Genomic DNA, 21,867 nt, shown 5'->3' on the forward strand with positions numbered 1-21,867 from the left:
TGTACTGTGTGTCAGGAAGGACTCGATCTATTTTAGAGCGTCACCACAGATACCATTTCTCCACTGCCTTTCAAGGACTTTGCACTTTGATTTTTCGATTTTTAAGAGTTTGTTGAACCAGGGGGCTGGGGGACGGTGGACATTCCTTTTTGCCTGGGATGGAGGGAGACATTCATCTGCTGCATTTCCCAGCCATGAATGTGTTGCTTCGGCTATACTTTCCATATCCAGGGCCTGGGTAGGGGGTTTATTGACAAGGGTTTGGTTTAATTTTTCAGCATCAAGTAGCTTCCAATTTCTCATGGAAGTAGCAGGCCAGGTCATGTTAGTTGGAGGGAGTGCTGGTAATGTTAGGCAGAAGTGAATGAGATGGTGGTCTGACCAGCAAATGGGACTGGTTTTTTGCCATTTTAGTTCGGGAATATTAGAAAATATGGGGTCTAGCAGGTGCCCTACCTTATGAGTGGGTCCTGAATTGAGCAGTTTTACGTTGAGTGCAGCTAGGTCATCCAGTAAGTTACTGCATGCCATGTTGGTGGAATCCTCGAGGTGCAAATTTAAATCTCCAAGAAGCGTGAAGGTTTTGGAGTCAAGATGAAAAGGAGTGATGTGGTTTGCTAAGTTAGCTGCCCAAGTGTTGGCATTTCCGGGGGGCCTGTATATTCTGCTGGAACGGCTTTGGAATAACAGAGTTGGGGGGATGGCCTTGCACAGGATAGCCTCCTTTCTTCAGAAGCACACCTTTCAGGTGGCCCAGTGCCTTTTTTTCAGAGTCTGTGTCTCTGTAGCAGGGAGTGTCACAGGGCTCGGCTTTAAGTCCCACTTTGTTTAATCTTTATATGCTCCTCCTTGTAGATGTCATCAAGCGCCACAGCTTTAATATCTTGTTGTATGCCCATGACACGCAGCTCATTATTACCCTATCCCAGGACAGAGAAGCCTCTGCAACCCGCCTGAGATCCTGTTTGGTGGAGCTGGCAGAGTTGATGGCTCAGAGTTGCCTCAATCTAAATGCTGGTAAATCTGAAGTACAGCTAGAAGGAAAACAATTTTCGATCTGGTCCTAGGTGTGGTGGCAGAAAGTGAAGAACTTCGGCATATGGTTTGATGCCAATCTATCTTTTGACAACCAGATTTCCAGTCAGGTGGGAAAGTGTTTTGCAATTTGAAAAATCTGAGAAAAATCTTAAGGCTTTCTCCCAGTGGAGACCTGGAAATCAGAAATTCAGGCATTAGTCTTTGATAGGCTGAACTACTTTAGTGTGCTTTATCTTAATATGTCTCACAAAGCAGACTGGCTAAACTACAGAAAGTGTAGAATGCTGCTGCACAGCTGCTGCTTAACATCCCAAGGCCAGCGCCCATTTGGTCTGCGTTTGCCAATTTACACTGCCTCCCTATGAAGAAGAGAGTTCCTTTCAACACTCCGTGTTTTTGTCACATAATCCTGAATGGGAAGGGACCCCGATACTGACACTCCTTGGCAAAATTCCATGTATTGATCAGAAATCTCAGATCCAGTGGGGCGTCGCTTATTGCTACTCCCAGGGTGGTAAAAGCACGACTGGGAGGATGTTCTTTTGACCTTTTGGCTTCTAAAGTATGGAATTCTTTGCTTCTTGATCAGACACAAATCATTTATATTATATTATATATTATTATTACACAGGTCCTGTAAATTAAATGCTGCTAATGGGCCCGCAGCACGGACTATTCCACCCACACCTGTTAACCATTTTTCAGGCTCGCCATTGCAGTCTGTGTGTGCAGTTCCAAACTGGCATTTCAACCTGGCAAACTTTTTTTTTGCCAGGCCTAAATCTTCCTTTTTAATCCTATAGGTAACCTCTTGGGCAGGCCCGCAACAGCCCATAGGGCAGGGTGCAGTGTCCTTAAAGAGTTGGACATGTACTTTTAAGTTTTACATACTGTGGTAGTGTAAAACCCTTAAATTTGATTTTCACGACTGCAAGGCCTGCCTCTCCATAGGATAACAGTAGGTTACCTTATTTGATTTAATATGTTATAACTACCAATTAAGAGCAGGCAAGAAAGTTGAGTTTGGTCACTAAAAAGTTTTCATTTAAAACCCTTCTTAAGTCACAAGTCTGTAAATGCCACATATAGAAAGTTGGCACTTTCTTGACCTAACCATTTAGTGCCTGCAGCCTGTATACTGGGTCACATGGCTAGGTGCAGTTAGAAGTTGGTCTTTGTGTTTTTTTCTCAGACAGTGAGACAAAAACAGGATAGGTGTTGGCAGGATGGACAATGTCTGACTTGATGAGGGAAGAAGCTGTCACCTCCCACATGTGCACATCATAAAGACTTTGCCTCAGGACATTACCAAAGGGTTTCACACCAGTGTTTTGTGCCACAGACAAGCTGGGACCAGGGCAGGAAAGCAGGAAATTCTAAGCACCTTTGGAGGTAGGAACCTCAAGAAACTTCTACTACTTCAAATCTGGCACCAAGTATAAAAACTCTTCAGTATACATATGGTCCTGGGGAAGACTCAAAAGGACTGCTGTACTGTTCTGTTGGAAGGACTGCTACTCTGCTGCCCCATTACTCTGCTGAATGAGAAGGACTGGATCTGCATCTTGAACCCAGGAGCACCAGAGTGACTCCAAGGCCTAGCTGGCTGGTCTCCTGATCAGACCATTAGGGACAGAAAAGTCTCCAAAACTCTTGAACTCTTCAGCTGGACTCTGCCTGCTGTGAGTCTTAACCACCGAAGTGGTGCCCCCAGTCCTAGACCCTTGGAAGTGGGGATAAAGTTGTCTTTCCAGCCCAGCTGTGGTCTTCACCAAATCTGGCACAAAGCAACCAAAAGCCTTGCTGATCGGTTTCAAGCTTCTTCTGCAAGACCACATAACCACAGTTGGCACTTGGTGCTTTTTAGCACTACATTTACTTGAACATTCAAAAAGAAACATCACCAGTTCTACTAATTGGATTTTTATTGTTTTGGTCTCGCATAATTCATTCAAAATTTACTTTATTTTTCTAAATTGATGTGGGATTTCGCATTTTCGCTTTATTTCCATTTACGTGCTGCATAAATACTTTAAACATTGCCTCTAAGTGAAGCCTGACCGCTTTTGTGGCCAGCTACCAGAGGGTTGAGCACAGGTTAGTTTGGGTTTGCTTGTTTTTCACACTGACAAGACTTGTAATTGCTGTTTGAGTCGGGTTTCACCCCCTCAACCAGTAACCCAATTTCCTACAGATGTACAGCAGTTCGAGTTCTTTTTTTTACCTTCAAGCCTAAGGTAAATAACCCAACTGAGTATTCCATGATGCTTCTCTCTGGCAATGAGTCAAGTACAGGGTGAATGTAGCACATTAGCCACCTGCACTACAAATAAGCATGGTCTTCCGTCATGAGTTTGAGCTTTCAAATTTATTCATATGTCTTTATCAATTAAATAATGTATTACTTTGTTTATTTGTATGCTATGCACACATCACGATCTAAACAAGTTTAGTGCTAAAAAATTCAAGAAAAGATAATGCTCTAAGAGAAAGTAAAGTAAAAAGGGCTTAATACTGCACAATTTCCATCAGGTTTCAGAGGACTGTCCACTGATATACATGTCCACCATGCACAACACTGTGTACAGCACTATTTTTATGATACAGCTTCACCAATCTGTGGAGACCTCCTACACGTGGAATTCAGAAGCAGTCGCAAATTCTTTACCTTAGTAACAAAGGCAATTTCATGGATGAAAATTAGGAAGTTGAGAAATCAATAATGAACTGTGCAAAATGTGTTTAGAAGCCCAACAAAATAATTTCTTATTTAGCTAAATTCGGTTTGAGCTCACTAGAACTCATTCAGCCAGTTGTCACATGAATCATCGCTGATACTGAGTTCAGAGTGTTTTCTGGCCACTAACAGGAAGATAAATAATTCAATCATCTGTATAGGGATGGCATTGCAGACTCTCAGTGTTCATCAATAACTTCATGAAGACATTGACCATCACATGAGGCAAAAGTGACCACCAGGCCAAAATATATTCTATTGCCACCAGAGAAGATAAAAAAATCCTTGATGTCACAGTCTATTTTCTTCTCATCCTAAAATACTGGAACCAGTGCAGATTAGTCACAGATGCAGCCCAGATTCAGATCAGTTGTGTCTGCATTCAGATGCCCAAAAAGGAGGTATTTGACAACCATATCAAAGACATCCAGTAAATCTCAATGAATAATTAGGGATTAACCTATATTGTGAGCTGTGGTCAGGACATCATCAAACATGATACTCAACATAGTATCCTTCCATTAGAGAAACCGTGATTAGTAATAGTTCAGACGTTCATAATCTTTTAGGCATGCATGATTTTCTTATATCATTATGCAATCCAGCATCTTAGATGTCCATGTAAACCTGGCAAAGCGGAGATAAGTATTAGCCTCTAAGGCAAGCTATTTATTAATGGCCAATAACAGAGTTATTCATCAGATGTAGTACTATTTAAAAGAATAAGGGAAGATTTATCAAGCCAATTACAGCTCTGGAAGTGATATCATCAAATTCCTTAGTGATCACGGTAGCGAGATATAGGTAGGCCTTAATGCTAAAACTATATAATTCACATAAGATATGGAAACCTCCTTAATGCAGAATCAAATGTACTCCCACATGAGCTGTTCTGCTTCCCAGCCCCCTATAGTTGATTCAATACATGATTCCAAAATGGTGGACTGATTGTCTTTGACCTTGTTAGTTAGTTCAGCTGATAGAGCAGCTTTAGAAGTTATCTGATGCGTGAAAAATGGTTGCATATGTTGTAACACATTTTAAGCTCTCCAAATCTGCAGGAGCCTTTCAAGCCTACATATAGGTTTCTATCTCTAGCAGGCCCTATTTAATCTAAATAGGCCATAAACACTCAATGAACACTTCTGGACCTGCACATGCCAACTTTTGAAGACACCTGTCTATCTCAAATGTATGTGTGTTGTGTGTAGAACACCACTGGACGTTTGTAAAAAGATGCCTGTGTGCGAAAGGAACTATCATGCTCTGGCATTGCTTCTTTCGTAGTAATTATGTTTTTTGTGCAATTCCATTGGGATTTGCCTCTGTGGATATTTCCTAACAAATTCAATTGAAACACACTTATTTCATGATTCTGCTAGACCAATTCCAAATTGTATATTGATATGTTTACATCCCGTCAAGAAAATAGCTTTGAGAAATCTTCCACTGCTGTGTGCTGTATAATGGTAAAAAATGGAGTAATCATATGCCTACATATTCTCCTTAAGAGTCTGCTGTCTCTTTACTCTGGATAATAAATCTATCAGTGTCACCTACTAACAACAGGAAAGCAGGGAGTAGAGCCCAGTACCCTGCTCGTCTAGTCAGGCAGCAATTTCTCCTAACTCTTAGGCGGTAGCACAACATGATTTTCACTGACGTGTGGCGGTCAATTTGACAGTTCCAGACAAAAAAGCATTGTCCCACGCCCACTCTACAAAATAAAATCTGTTAACACTTTCTGTTTTCAGACATGGGCAGTTCTATACCTTCACAGATACATCTCCAACAATAACTGCCCTAAATTTGTGGTGCTGTCTTATTTTAGTCATTTTTTTAAGACATTAAAAAAATAGCTTCGGGTCAAGATTATTGTCTGAAGTCTCCGCCCCCTTTAAGAATAGACGGTAGACACTGTGGAGTTGACAGGCGAACTGAAGAGTGTACATGCCACACAGCTGCTCTAGGCATGAACAACTCCAAAATAGTTTTGTTCTCCTTTTTCATGCCCATCCTTGCACTGAAGCTGATGTGAAAGGTGTGCTTCTATCTGACCATTAAGCAATATATCTCCAAAAAAGAATGTGTGACAGGATTGATATTCATAGAGAGTTAGATCAGCCCTGAGAACCCATATGCTAAAGAGTACTGAGAGTACTTATTCACTGGGTTTTAACATAAGTCGTAGATTTTAACAGGTCTTTGGTACATTATGTATTTCTCCTGTTTACATATGTCAGTTAAGGTGTGGTTGATCCATTTCCATTTCACTTCTTACGATCTTTTAGGTGAAGTACTTGATTCTTGCTCTGTTTAATCTTACAGCCGTAGTGGTTCCACTTCTGAATCTTTTTTTTCATTTTGATCAAGGCATTCACCAGGACATCAAGCCTGGGGGTATGCAGCTATGCTAAAATCCCAAATACTACAATTTGCAAATCACTCCCAATGGGTTTGTATTGAAATGTGACAGCTTTCTTTCAAGGTCCAAAAGAACTATTTATGGACAGAATGCAGAACAATGTCATACATTTACCCCAGTACAGAGATCTGGGCCCAAATCCATCGTTTTTTTGCTCACCATGCCATTCCAGTTTGGACCCACCCATATGCAAATCAGCTTCCGTTCAAGAGCATTTCTATCTCTAGATCTCTGATCAACGATAGCCTAAATGTTCATCAATTTCACTTGGAGCCATGCTGTTTGTCACTTATCCTTTCTAGAAATAAATATTAGAAAACTAACAACCCACAGTAGATATATAGCAAAAATGGGAAGTGGTCTGCAGGTGGTCACACGGCAAATCTGTGTATTCCGTTTAGATGTAGTTGAGAAAGCTGTTCTAGATCTATGTCAGATGATAAATCTCTCCTACTCAACTTTTTAAAATTAATATAGGCATGTAGAGAAGAGTTGCATTGATGAATATTATTGGCTCCACATCCTCACCCTGGCTCTAGAGACTCTTGGGCTACAAGACTTTGTCACCTAAATGGGTTATACTTGGAAAAAAGACTCTACAAACACTGACCACTGCTGCTAGATGACGCTGGATGTTAGACTCATTCCACAAAACACCAGTTCTATCATATGGAATATTACACTACATACCACCCTCTCTTGCATGTGCCTACCCAAAACACTCTGAGGCCACTTTAGTGTAGTACGTGGTGATATACAAAACCTAAAATAAAATAAACAGTGGTGGCTCCTCCACTAAGGTGGAGGAGTATTGCCTCACAGGAAAAATAAAATGATAATAGCAATGTTATTATCAATTTATTTTTCACTATTGGCTGGGGCTGTAAAGGTGCTGGCTGGGTTGTGCTGGCCACAAAGCAGGGGAAGGAGTGATGGGCACTCTGCAAAGTGCGCGTGATGGTTTGTCCAGCCATCTTCGGCCAGCCAAACAGTCATGCGCACTATGCTTGTTCCCCACCAGGTTGTAATACACAGCCTGGAGAGGAACATGCCAACAAGAGAGAACCAAGTCCCCTGAGTACCGAACCATGGCACTCGGACCAATCACAACCCTGCACTAAAGAAGTGTTGTGATTGGCTAGGGGAGCCTGGGTGCTTCCTGTTCCTGCGTTGTGGATGAAGAGGACGGAGGAGAGTCGGCAAGTAGGATGGTAAGTGCATTTTTTCTTTCTTTTTCCCCCTTTTCTTTTTTTCATTTATTTAACATCCCCCACCCCCATTCTTTCCCACCCCACCACTACTCCCCGGTAGTAGCCACCACTGAAAATAAAGTAAAATAAAATAAATTAAAAAAATATCTTGGAGGCATACAGCTAACGACATCACAACAGTGTTAACTTTTACAATGACATTACAGATCGGGCACGCACTGCTCAGCCTATATGGTTTACTACCCCAGAACAAGAGAATGATCATGGTTTTAGTAGGGCAGTAGACTGAGTTGCCTTTCATGTGCATCAGTCCAACTTCATCGTAAAATATGATGCTTCTTCAATCTACTTAAAGCCGTAATGAACTACGGAAATTGATTCACTGCCAGCTTGGTTCTCATTTACTATGTTAATGTTTTAAACAAGAATTGATTTTAAGTGAATTTTAATCGTTTTAGCTGCGTGGGCCGAAGACTGCTGATGGGATCATATGGAGGTGATGATGCTCACACACTGGGAAAGCCATACAGATACTGAGCGTGTCACACTTAGGGCCACATGCTTCAACCTATTTAGGAAGTGCAAACGTTGCGAATCGCAAAATTCGGCCGTTTGCGATTCCTAAATAGGTTTTTGGGATGCATCAAGCATTTTTGGTAAAATCGCTATTTTTGGCAAATTCCAAAAATGCGATTGCTTTTAAGGAATCGCGAATTTGCGATTCCTTAAAAGCAATACATGATTACTTTTAAAATTGCAAATTCGCAATTAGGGGGTGCAAATTACCACGAGGTTGAACCTCGTGGTAATTTGCGAAAATGTGTTAAAATGCTCAAATTTGCATTTCAAAACACTGTCATGTTACAGACACACATGTCCTTAGGACATGTGAGTTTGAAACATGCACTTCAAAATACATTTCAGGGGTGCAGGGGGGGGGGTCCTTTGGACCATCCCCTGCACCCATGGAATCCATCAACATTTTGCGAATTCTAATTTGCGAATTCGCGATTCCCATTGATTCCTATGGGCCTTTTGGCCCATAGGAATCAATGGGAATTGTGAATTCGCAAATTGGAATTCGCAAAATATTTGCGATTCGGTAAAAATTGCGATTTTTACCGAATCGCAAATTTTATGCACTTTCAATCATGCATCCCGTTTTGCGATTCCTTATTTACGATTCCCTAAAAATCGCAAATAAGGAATCGCAAAACCGGACTTTGATGCATGTGGCCGATAGTTCTTTTTTTAGGATACATACCCACTGAACTCTGACTATAAAGTAACTAAGGAAAGCAGTCCATCATATATCTACAGCTCACAAAAGGACACAACTGTGATTAGGAATTCAGCAGGAAGTAAAACCTGGGGGTAATAACCTTTGTAAATAATAGATTTCAGCAACACATTCTCTCTGCTTTCTGTAAAATCAAATTGAAATGGTAGGGTGACGCTGTTTGAATTTGGAAAATGTTATTTTATGTTTTTTTAAACACATAAAACCCACACTTTTGTAGAGTTGTGTTGCCAGACTTGCCGAGTTTCCATCCTTTTGCATGAGCATAGGACTTTTATTTTGTGAACAAAATTAAAAACGATGAAAGTGCACAGGTTGTCACCATCGCAGTAACATATTCCCCAGCACAAAGTGCCTGTCAGACAGAAACAGGAGAATCAGTTACACAGAAAAGCCCTCCTTACTTCTGTGACACCCAATTCTGATCCTGCTGACTGTACAGTGCTAAGAATAGTAATTGGCAACATCTGCTGTCTTTGCCCTTCATGTCAAAGTCATGCAATGGCAAGCACTGATAAGCAACCTTGGTCACAGACTGCCTGACAATCCAGACAGCTCTCTTGTTCCTTCCTTCTCCGGCAATGAACAAAACAGAAGATTAGGTACAAGATGGCAATGTGCACTTGCACTCAGTAGCAAGTGATCACAGTGATAGCCAAAAATAAACTATCTGTCCTAAAAAGCAGAGTGCCTGGGTACATCTGAAATGACATTTTTTTACAGTGGCTTTGGAAACAGACTTTGTGTGGTTTGATTGCGATTTTCTTTTGTCTCCTGTGCAATTCAGAACACAATATGGCATGTGTTCGTTCACGTGAGAAGAAGGAGGAAAACAAGATTCTAAATTCCCACAAATTAAAAGACATAATAAACAGAATCTGCAAAGAAGTCCTAAAAAACGGGCGTACATTCCATCACTGGAGAATTCGGGACCACCAAACACTAACCAATTGCTAACCACTGAACTACTTTAACAACGAAAATGATTACTTACAATAACTACAAGGCCAGTTCACAATGCTCATTTTCAGCCATAAGCATACATGTTGTCACTCATTATTAAAGCGTGCTTTTGTACCTATGGAGCGGCCTCTCACCCTTCCATAGTGGGCGCTTTGCTGATTTACAACCGTATTTGTATTCGTTTGCGGTTGACATTGGTGGATATGCTTTACCACACACCATGATCCCCTACCTCTTTTCCCCTGAAATTTGCTTGCCTCCTGCACATTTTTGCATCATTATAACAAAGGCATATTGTAACATAGTGTGTTCAACTGAGTACATATTGTAAATTATCTTGTTTATTGTAGTTTTCATTAGTCGTATTTTTTTTTAAATAAGAAGTTAATGTGTAACTGTTTGTTGTACATTTTGGATTGGCTATGAGTGATCTTTCTCCTATTTGCATCCTTACTCAAAGCCTTACTCCTCACCCACCATTACACCTTCCACCCATTTAATAATTTGAAAGACATATTAAATCAACTAGTTTCAACAACGTGCACCACAGTTACACTTATTAATCTATAAATTGGTTTCTGAATTGAACATCCATTTCGCCCTGTAGTGAGGTGAGAAGCATCCAACCCTGACAGATGGTAAATGTTACTGTGTTTCGCTGTGGCAAACTGGATAAATGTCCACATACCTGCATGAACCTTTTCTTCTGACAATTATGGGTCATTCTTAATTTTTTGTGCAGCAACTATATTTGACAACTTGTGGTGCTAGAGCAATTTACATTGCATGATTTATTTCAAGAAAGTTGCAATGCACACTTGGAGGCTAAAGACAACCGAGTGATCACAGGAGTCACTTATGGACACAACAAATAGACTCTGCGTATACTATCTGCTTCCAGCAATCCTACTGGGTCGGTGTAGATAAAGTTGAATATAGTCTTGCAAGGGTGTACACTCGCACCCAGTTAGAAGTACATCCATGTAACAAATTATATCTCCTCATCAATTTACAGCTGAAATAGGGACCAAGGGACTTTTTAACTTCCCAAATAATTTTAAACACAAACCAAAAAACATGCCTCAACCAACATCCTCCAAATCTCTTGGCTTTGCACCTCACCATCAAGTAAGTTACCCCCATCATTTCATGCCTGCAACATAATGCATCTTTCTGAATATGGTTTCTTTTTGGTCACGCGTTCAGCCACATATGTGCATCCCTCCCTTGCTACGCCACTGGTCCTTTGGCACTGTTAAGCTGACAGGCCTGTGGTCGAAACCCAGCAGAGTGTTTCCAAAGGTTGAGAAAGATGAGGCTCCACTGACAACACCCAAGTGCTTTCTCTGACCATTAAAAAGGGAGGAATTGGGCTGTAGGGCAGTATCTTCTGGCGGATACCCTGCTTTCTCTGACCTCTAAATTAGCATCCGAACAGCGCGCATCAAGCGGGTCTGAATAATGACGTACGAAGGTGAGGTGCAAGATATAATTTGGAAGATTTTTAAATACTCTCAGTAAAGAATTAAGACAAATTCCCAATCTAATCTGAGGCATTTCTTTTGCATAGGTAGTCAAATTATGGTATTTTAGTTGGCCCCTAGAGATTATATATTGTTTTTACATGCCTCATTAATATTTATCAGCAGGTGAACTGCCCTATCCTAAAACAATTGGGGTGGAGAGGTAATTCACAGTCACAGGCGACAAAGTAGGACAAACTCAGCAACAAAATATTGCAAGGCAAGTCTCTTCTAAATTTCAGAAATGAAATCCAGAAGCCTCTCACAGCATGCAACTCAAAATGTAATCAAAACCCGCAGGGAAGCATGCTAATGATTTGCTCCAGGGCATGGTTTCAATGAACCAGGGTTCGATCACATTTGAAATAAAGCAAATTAGAGTCCTTTACAAAGTATCTCATGCGGTTGTATTTCTGCAAGATTGCCAATTGGATTCGGTTACAACAGTTGTAGCTTCACATCCAGTGACATATTGTTCATGCAATATTGCACTTTCAATAGTATTTGTTCTTACCTGTCCTGCAAAGAGGCCGCAGACCCCGATGATACATAGAATGTTGAATACAGCAGAGCCCACGATTGTTCCCACTCCCACATCGCCTTTAGTGATGAAAACGCCTGTGAGGGGGGGAAAGATTGATGTTTAGGTGCTATAATTCACAATGCCTGTGTTCATTGGTAATGAAATAAACATTTTCGACTACACACCACATGAAATTGTACATCTATTAATGAACATTCTTGACCTGTGGTAGTGCACAGAAGGATACGTTACTTACCTGTAATCCTAGTTCTCTTCCAGGGGTATCCTCATCAAAGTCATAAACACTTGAATATTCCCGCGCATGGGCGGGAATATTCATGTGCTTATGACTATTGATGAGGATCCCCTGGAAGAGAACACATGAGACTCCCAACATTTGGAGACATTACATATTGCATCCTTTTTAAAAGTGTAATCCAGATGAAAGGTGGACATATTGTTTGGACTTTGAATATGTATCTGACATATGCTTCTACCCATCAAGAAATAGTGGGTCAACTGAGGGAACACATTCTCATGGTCTCTGCAATACTATTTGGCTAGGGCCATCATCTATGCAAATTAGGACCCCCGCTGCTTTCTTCTCAGTGGTGATGTGTGTTACAATCAAGAGATGGATCTTTGTAAGTTATATTGATGTAGGTTTATTAGGTTTAGTTCAGGTTACAGGTAGAGCCCCACCAGGAGCAGCATTCTGCTGCTCAGCCCGTCTCACTGTCCTCTCATCCAAGCTCAAACACTCTAAACATTCCAACCACTGGCTGAGCAGCACGGAACATAAATACTGTAGGAAGAGTGCATAAGACAGCAAGAGGCCCCAACAATGTGCTTTGCTGTATGACACATCTGGCAGAATCAGAGCAGCCAACACTACTGGAAAATCCACCTTTTGCTGGTTGCAAATATGGTGTGCCTATGGGAACTGCAGTCGGGTCACTGGGAAACCCACCCAGGTCATTTTGAACACATTGATTCCTTGGAGGAGATTGCCCAGGACATTCTAACCCACAGAAGGACAGCGTACTTCCATTTTGCCATCAGGCAACGTGAGTACTTCAGGGAATCTTCGCAGTACTCTGCTTCCATTGCAGGACCACAGTGCTTTGTTACTCGCAGGGGGTAGGGAAGCGCTACATAAATACAATTACAATACAATACAGGCTCCAAAGCCCAGTGATAGGATCTGAATCAGCAGAGAGAGAGTATCTGGTAAATTTACCAGATCATAGGTCATTTTACCAAGCATAAAGGGGGGAATTATGCTTGGTAAAATCACCTATGAGAAACATATAGCACTTTCCTTTAGTGGAGCTGTAAATTAAATGTCACCCGAGATGTCTACTATTTCCCACCTACGCGGTATCATGCAGCGTCTTTCTGTCTCCCATCCTCTGTGAATTTAGACTCCGTTTCAATTTTACATTATAGGCATAAGGGAAAATTGTGGAATCCATAACATTAGCAATCAAAATAATTTTCTTGTGTAGTGAATACATTACCTTTGTTAAAATAAGTTTTTTTCTATGAAAACAATAAGGGTTATCTAAATAATTATTAGTATTGTAGCCCAACTCAAGGGTATTCCTTTCATGAACCTTGGGAGATGTAAGAATGCGTGTGCACCGTTGGAACTCCAATCTGTGACCTTCTGATTTCAGTGTATTGCAGTAGGTTCTATATTCACTGAGGTATCAAACTAGATAAGTTAAATACATCTTCCAAATGTTTCTCTTCGACATGCATACCTTAACCCGTAGCTGTTTTGCAAGGGGCTGGCCAAATCTCAACTTCCTATTTAGTAATCAGATGTGACCAATAGAATAGGATAAAAGAAAATCATGATTTGGGGCCAAATCTTGACATCCTAAATTTTGTCCAGCTTCTACGTTCCTAGGTTCTGCAGGTCCTGGAAACTGTGGTAAAACACATGTTTCATGCTAAAAGTGTGTACACATTTCTGTGACATTCTTAATATTAATGATTCAGTTAAGTTCTTCCACTGGGCCTTTTTTTATAAACCCTTCTCTGGACCTAATGTGCACCATGTGTAACAATGTTTCCCAGCCTATTTCTTCCTCATTATTTTCTATTGTACTTACTCACTACCACTTTGTAGCTCTCGGTTTGCTTAGATCACCACGACTGAAGTTTAGCTTCCAGTATTGCTTTGTGCGTGGTCCACATCAGGGAAAAAGTCTTCACACACAGCATTCTTCCTTGTTCTGATTTTGCATCAGGTCTATTGGCCTGCTGCATCTTGTTAGTTGGACCATAGCAAGAGCGGACTCTAAGCTGAGTTTGGCCAGTTGGTTGTCATATTTGAGAGACTTTGACTTTGTTATACTTCAACAAATATGGACAGTATCAGATGTGTGGAGTTTGTCTATTATTACTTGCTCTCTTCTCCATCCACTTCTGGACAAAGTAGGAGGGGCTTCCAACCTGGTTCAGGCTATCTCTTAACAGCTTTGTCAGTGTTCCTAACATTTGCCACTCAAGCATTCAACTGTTTCTTATTTCTTGAGAAAATGGTTTTCAGTTCTTTTTGTTTAATTTTGCCTATGATTGTTTTGAACTAAGTGACTTTAATTATTTTATATGCTTTTTTAATATGGTTGGCAACTTGCCTACGTTTCTTGTTGACCGTCCCTCACCTGCTACTTATATGATCTTGGCGATAATACCAATGCTACAATTGGCTCTAATTTAAGTCTCCCTAACCTTTTCTCTCTGCTGATTAACGTGGAACACCATTGTAAGGTCTTTTAATACATAAGGTTCTGTAATTCGTGTATAATAACCTGTCTCTAGTTTTTTATAACTGCCAACGTGTGATGCACCCGGTCGCCAGTTATAAGTAAATTATGTCAGAACTCAACTGTAATAACTTATTACAGTTGAGTTCTGATATCACAATGCCTGTTGCCAGAGCCAGCAGCTGAGGGCAAAGGCAAGCCAGGCAACGGAGCATTATTGAAACTGTTGTTGAAAGAATGAAAGCAAAACCTTGCTTTCCTTTCAAATACTATATTTCTCCAGTTCTCAGTAATATTTTAATATCTCCTAATTACATAGGCAAGTTCAATAATCCAACTGATACATTTTGTTATCTGCTTCTTCAAATAAACACTCAGTTTCCCCACTCATTATCAATTGTGGAATTTCTCTCATATGATCTTGATTCCGACATGATTTGTATTTAAAGAAGCAGATAACAAAATGTATAAATTGGATTTTTTGGAACTTAGCCATGTCATTAGGAGATACTAAAATATTACTGACAACAGGAGACATGTTTAAAAAAAAGAGAATTGGACACTTCAGACTCAGCTATACAGTGAATTCTGGCCATTATGCTAAGAAGTTATGAGGCTTTTCTGACCAACAATTGAGGTTTGTCTTCATTTTGATTAAAACACAATTCTGTTTTGAGTTCTTTTAAGTCCATTTGTGTTGTTATTTCAAAGTTGCTGACTTGACTTGTCAGTTCAACTTAGCAGCCTTCCCGTAAATGATGTGAATCTGATTGTTCTGTGGCAAATTGTTTCCTTCGGGCTGCTCTATGTAGACGTCCTGGACATACAGTTGAGATAGCTTCCTGCAGAGCAGCTTATAAGTTGGTCCTAAAATGAAGAATGTGTATTATTAGATCAGATGCTTGGATGCAATTGGAACAGGCTAGAAGAATGGTATGGGTCCTGCAACTTTGTAGGCTTCTCAGCTACCAGTAGGTTACACAATTTGAGGTTCTTTATGATAATGATGGTTTCTCCAGTTCTCCATTTTTACCTTTGACCTAAACATTGCACTTGCTTTAGCTTTGATTATGATGGCCAGGTAGCTACTCCTTCTGAAAGTCTCTCTGGTAAATGCCTTGGACCAGATTGCGTTCTGTAGACCTGCTTAAATCCAATATAGAGTTCTTGACCCCCTTTTGACCGACATCTCAAACTCTGCCAGTTGTTAGAGATTACAGTGTTCCTGGACAAATTCAATTATCGTCTCTAGATTAAGAAAAGGGTAATTGAAGTGGTCCAAAACACTATAGGCCCATATGATTTATTGATTCTGTGGTTAAAGTAGCAGGGAGAGTAATTTTGAGAAAAAATTTAGCTTGGTCTTCTGTTATCAACATTCTTGTTGACAAGCTTTAGGCAGATTTTGGGGACAATAGAGCAGAGCCTCAATCTGCATTTAATCATTAACTATATTGTGGTAAAATGGACTTCAATCCATTTAGCTTTTATGGATTTGAGCGGTGCTTTTGATCATGTTATTACATCTAAATGATGACTGTAAAGACAAGGGGTCCCCTGAAACTAGTGAGAAGTACACCTAGGTAGGGAGATACATGCTGTGAAGTTCCTATGGCTACTTCATAAACAATTTAAACACATTTATATTAATAAAAGTAGTGACACTATGGGTAGAAAAAATTACAAAATTGTTTATTACGATATATATTTTTTGTAAGACATTTTTTATATCATATAAATCACAGAACAGAAGCTGTACTTCATTTTAACTACACTCATTCATCCAAACACTCATACTTTGTGGTAAGGCTGTTATTTGTGTATATATAGAACATTGTCAGCATCCTAAACAGATTTGATGTCTGTAACACAAAATGGATGATTAGAACAATAGAATCACATGGATTGCTATGATTGAAGGGTGGTTTCCAAGATGTTTATGAAGTAGCCTTAGGAACTTCACAGTATTACATCTAAATGATGGCAGACTTTATTCACTATGAGTCTCGACGCATCATTTACTAACTTTCTTCACTGTTTACATACCAATTTATCTGATACTGTTAGATTTGGAGATTGTTGTGAATGCTCTGAATGTTTTAGACTAAACAGGGAAGTTGACAGGGTTAATTTCCATCTCAATAGTATTCACTTTGTACATCAATAATCTCAATCCTCATTACTAGTTAAATTGTATTTTAGTAACCTCACAAGAATTTCTTTCTTTTCTAACCATGAAAACATTGTTAGGTTAGATAAAAACAGGGTTAGGTAGCACATTTTAAAAAAACTGTACCAGCTCATGCAAGGCCTCTGAGCTTCTTAAGCTTTAAGTTCATGCATATGCTTTGTACAGAACTCATTTAATCTGGAGATATACTTATCAGGTATTGTTCACGCCAGGGAGAGATATCTCCTTTTTTTGCTTTAGGTTGACCTCTATTCACTGCACTCTTTCTTTCCATAATGCACAGTACTGGTCTGATTCCATCGCTGTTATCCGTGTGACAAGGCTTTACATCAATCAGTTTTTCACTTTATCTTTATGAAAGGAAGACATTTTGGTTCTAGTTATATCATGCTTCAGAAGGATGGAAATGGGGCATATAGCTCTTTAAACTCTGTTTCTTCATCACTATGTGTATGAATTGTTTCTTTTTGATGTTGCAAGTTCTGCTAAGACAGTAATTCATTTCTATGGGATAGGCTTTCAATTTTGCCTGCACATTTCTGCAAAGTTTACATAGTTCAAGGCTTTTTAAAATTTTAAGGGAACATTTTTGCTGAAGAATTGGGAGTGATTTTTTCTTCCAAACATTTTTACAAGAGAATATGTCCACTAAAAGTGATCTTTTGATGAGTTTACTCCTGAAATCTACTTTTTGCACATTTTCTTTGACACAATTTAATGTTGGCATCCTTTACAAAGGATGTGAGCTTGCAAAGTTGTAGAGAAAACGTCCTGAAAGAAATGTCCTGAATGCATATGATACCATTGCAAAGGCCTATGTGGCTTTAACACGACTGATCTAGTTTGGATGTAAGGGCAGACTAGTCGACAGATGAACCAAATACTTCTTATCTATTTCAGGCTTGATGAATCTACTGCCGCTTCAAATAATATCCAATCCCCGCAGTCCATGTGGTCTGGGCAATTATTTAGAAAATGTCTGAGTATACTATTGCTTTTCCACTGGTCCTTACTAATAGGATTCAGTGGTCTTAGATTACACTTGCCAATTTATTCTGCTAGGGAATTTTTCTCAATATAAAGAACCACTATTTATGTGTAACTGTCAACCCTTTTGAGTTTTAGTTCATGAATTACAAGCCATGTAGTAAGAATATGCTGAGTGAAACTATCTCCTTAAATGACTCAATCACTTACAATACATGACACTGCCAACCCTAGTGTTTCATTCCTATATTAATAGCGAATAAAATACTCTGCCATCTGGTTTAACAAACATTTTTATATCTGATCCCTGACTAGTCTCATTATAATATAACTAACACATGTTAATTATTTAAATTCAAGTAATACATTTAAGTTCAACTTTATCATTAAGTCTTTCTGGTTGTAAGGTACCTACTGACCTAAAAAGAAAACCCTTTGTGCAAGGATTGTTTTCAATATCCCCATCCCGTTTTGGGATGAAATGATTTCCAGAATTTGAACTCCAATTTGAGATTATGTCTTTGGCCTTTCATGCAGAGGACCACTAATGCCTTCAAGGTGCCTGCTCTTATATTTCTCTTATTATCAGTAAATCATGTTTTAGACTTCGTGATGGTTTTTTCCACTCAACTCACATGTTGTGAATTGTTTTAATGGGATATGCTACCCTGTGCTTGGATGTGTCATGATTATATTATATTATATCACATTATATCATATTATATTGAAATTAGATCATAAAAGTAGACTGCAAATATGTATGCCAGACAGCAGTGTGAATGCAATAAGATGTGCTGTTCAAAATAATACACATACCTTATTATATATATTGTTTGGGTAACTTATCACCAGGGTTATACCCCTTTACATCCATAATTAGTACATACATGATCTCTACACAGCTACAGGAATTTGCACTGTAGTGTTTAAACAATAGAGAGCTGCTAGTGGATTATTCAAATAAGTACACAAGGACTGTCATCTTTGAATTTTTACTAATTGGATGTTGCCGAGGTGACTCACAAAAGTATGTAAGAGAAAGTAAAACAGTACTCTTGTAGTACTACTTCCCATGCTCATAAATGTTCTTCTGAATCAAACTCCAAGTCTGCAGACATTAACACTTGATGGAAGAGAGCACCTAACAGCTAATTTATTCTCTCCATTGTCGGGTAAGTAGCTCATTTTTTGTCATCGGTAAATTACAATGTAAACAGCATGAAGACTTTCTTTTTGCTAGAAAACTTGTACACCAAATGAATAATTGACTCATCCCTCTGTCTTTGAGAGCATAACATGAAACACTGACACATGCCCATTGTGATAATGTCATCCCCAAGTGGACTTAATGACCCTTCCAAATGAAGAAACTGAGAGCTGCCATGTATAGTCGATGGGTACGTTTAGATTATTGGTGAAAATGCTAGACAACTTGAACCTTTTTTCTGTAACAGCTTGTGAATCATCTATGGTTTGCGAGGGTAAGTCAGATACTCACTAGTAAAAAAAAGTCCAGAGTGTAAACAATGTGTTAAGTGTGTGGTAAGTGGATTTTCGCATTTATCTAAGTGTTGCTTTTTAAAGCAGAAGGGAGCTGCGTTTTCCTCAATGGGTGGAAGATGCTTCTTAGTGGCACTCCAGCTGGGCTTTTTAGAGCTGCGGAAGGTAGATAGAACATGTGAAAGTATGGCAAGGTGAGAGTGGAACATGACTGGGGAAATGAAGCCAGGGCCAGCATTAGCGAAGTGCGACAGGTGCAGCCTCACCTGGCGCTAACCTGAGGGGGGGGGTGCATTTCAAAATAACTTATGGGTTAAAAGCATATCCTACAGCGTTCCTAGAGTATGTCTGGTAGTTTTCAGGCAACAATAAAAATGTCAAGATTACTCTCTCTGATGATTAATGTTCCTCCTGGGCAGAGATTAGAGGTCTGTCTAGTGGCTATTTTGACTCATCCTAAAGTAGCACAGACGGTTAAGGTGCCTGTTTCAAACAATGTATACCATGCGGATCACAGAACCAAGTGTGAGTGAACTATGAGTTGCGCTATAAAAAATGAAATGTATGTTAGAGAGGGGCGATGGAGAGATGAGGGGACAATTTGGAGGCGGTAGTGAGGGAATTGTGGGAGAAGGTCATTAGCGAGTCATCAAAAAAGGCTGTTGCACCTGGGCCACCGGTGCATAAGCCCTGAGTGAAGCCCCGAGTAAAGCCCTGAGTGAAGGTGCTCAGACTCGGCATTTTCAAGGCAGCAAGTCTCTCCTTTTTGGTGGATTGATGAGGGACACGACCATCTACCCCTACGAAAGGTTATTCTAGATGTATGTTAGCCACTGGTGAACCAGTGCCACTGGGGTCCAACCTGTGGCCTTCTAGGGTGGTAACACAAATCACCGTAGGTGACCCCAGTAGAGTAATTACAGGAGCACTATTGGAGAACAGATACTGTGGCTCATGTATAATGAATGCAGAAAGCTGCTCAGTGAGAAGATAGATCTTGAGGTGAAAGTGCAAAAAACAGCTATAATCTGTACAAGAGGCACTAGTCAGGGTACTTAAGGGACCATTACAATTACTGTAGAGATGGCCAGCCCAGATCAATGCGAAGTTGTGAAATCTGCAGCCTCAAGGCAGGGCATGCAACATGTGAGAAAGAGCATATCCAGCTAAATGTGGCTTCTTCTTTGTGGCACTCTGCCAAACTAAGGGTTGTGGACGGTAACATGACACATATTTTCACACAGGTGCATGAGACTATTGCTTTCTTAGAGATTAAATGAAGGGAGCAAAATGACCGGGATTCCAAAGACTGTATTATTTGATAAGGTATTTGTGTACTTTATACTCTGTTCTTTTTGAAAGACACTTTTTTCTGCACAGGGTGGTGGAATGTGGTAGGGATGAGTGTTTCTGTGTATGATCATCTATGACCATGCTTCCTTCTTTCCCTTGTTTTAACCATCTCTCACCTTTATCAGAAAGTTGGATGTGTCTACTTTATGTATCACTGGTCCTCTTACATTATATTTTGTCCATGACTTTTACTGTTTGTTAGTTTTCTAGAGATACTGTTCTGTGTGGGTTCAATAAAACAAAGTTAAACCCTAGACTAAACTGGTGTAACTGAATCACAAAAGCGGTATTATCATTTTACCATGCAAAAAAAAAAACAGTTTGCTAGTGCCAGCCTAAGTTGGTGTTAATATTACATCTTTAAATGAGACAATTGGGGTGGGAGATGTGGCCAAGATAGTGCCAGAGTGAGAGCAATCTCTTGGGGCAGATATCAACCTCTCTTGGGGCCCTTTCCACCTGAAACTGCCTCCGGAACACTAACTGTACATTGTTGGAGATACTGGGGGCTTGAATGGTGCAGAACCTCCTATTGGGGATGTCAGCACTGGAGCAGCTCTGAAGCTGCATTGCCAAGATGGCGGGTGCCGCGGGCCACAACGTCTGATGGCCTAGCTGTGAGGTGGGCAACGGAAGGCTATAGTACACTACTCCCTAGCTTTGTGAACATTGAGCCCATTCAACATGCCTTACGCCCCCCCTCGACACCCACTGAATTACCTGAGGATCGCACACCATTACGACTGCCTGCCAGAACCGGCCTGTGCCTGTTGCCTAGGCCGGGTGAAACGTGCTGTGAGTGACTGCACAACGTAGGGCGAGGTTTAGTCTTAGTCTGTCCTACCTCCACGCATCCCTTCCTCCGCCTCAGACTCTCCAATGCACAGAACTGAGGTGGGCTTGGCATGTCACGTTTGCCGCCTTTGTCAGCAGTTGTGAGAGGTTCATGATGGGCTGGTGAAATCTTTGCGTGCCTGCGGCACCCCGGTGACAAGCCCAATAGGTCCCCTCTGAGGACAAAGAGAGCAGCACCACCCTGATACTCCTGCGCTTGCTCAAGTGTAGAATACACTGCGAGGGCGATCTCCACCGACATTGGGTTCCGGTCCACTGCCACACTTTTGTGCACCCTTAAATCTTCTTGGCCCACCACTATACAAATGCCCTGCACATTGTCCTGGGCCAGAGAGGTGGGCTTCCCAGGCAGCACTCATGCCTGACATAGCATAGACCGTGCCAGACACACCTTTGCCTCCTACACCCAGACACTGGGACTCTGACCTGTACAGCCTTCTCTCGCCCCGGGTGCTGCTCTTTGCCCCCGACACAGGTGCATCCC

General features: G+C 40.5%; 1 protein-coding gene across 1 annotated transcript in view; it reads right to left on the reverse strand.

The window, feature by feature from the left end:
* The window catches only part of SLC24A3 (solute carrier family 24 member 3), a 1,194,917-nt gene that overhangs the window by 360,880 nt on the left and 812,170 nt on the right, over positions 1-21,867 (reverse strand). Inside the window, exon 6 of the mRNA XM_086926908.1 lies at positions 11,712-11,815. Within this exon, the coding sequence (XP_086783034.1) occupies positions 11,712-11,815 (104 nt within the window). The remainder of the gene's footprint in view (positions 1-11,711; positions 11,816-21,867) is intronic.

The sequence above is a fragment of the Lissotriton vulgaris genome, chromosome 6 (genome assembly GCF_964263255.1).
Source record: "Lissotriton vulgaris chromosome 6, aLisVul1.2, whole genome shotgun sequence".
NCBI lineage: Eukaryota > Metazoa > Chordata > Amphibia > Caudata > Salamandridae > Lissotriton > Lissotriton vulgaris.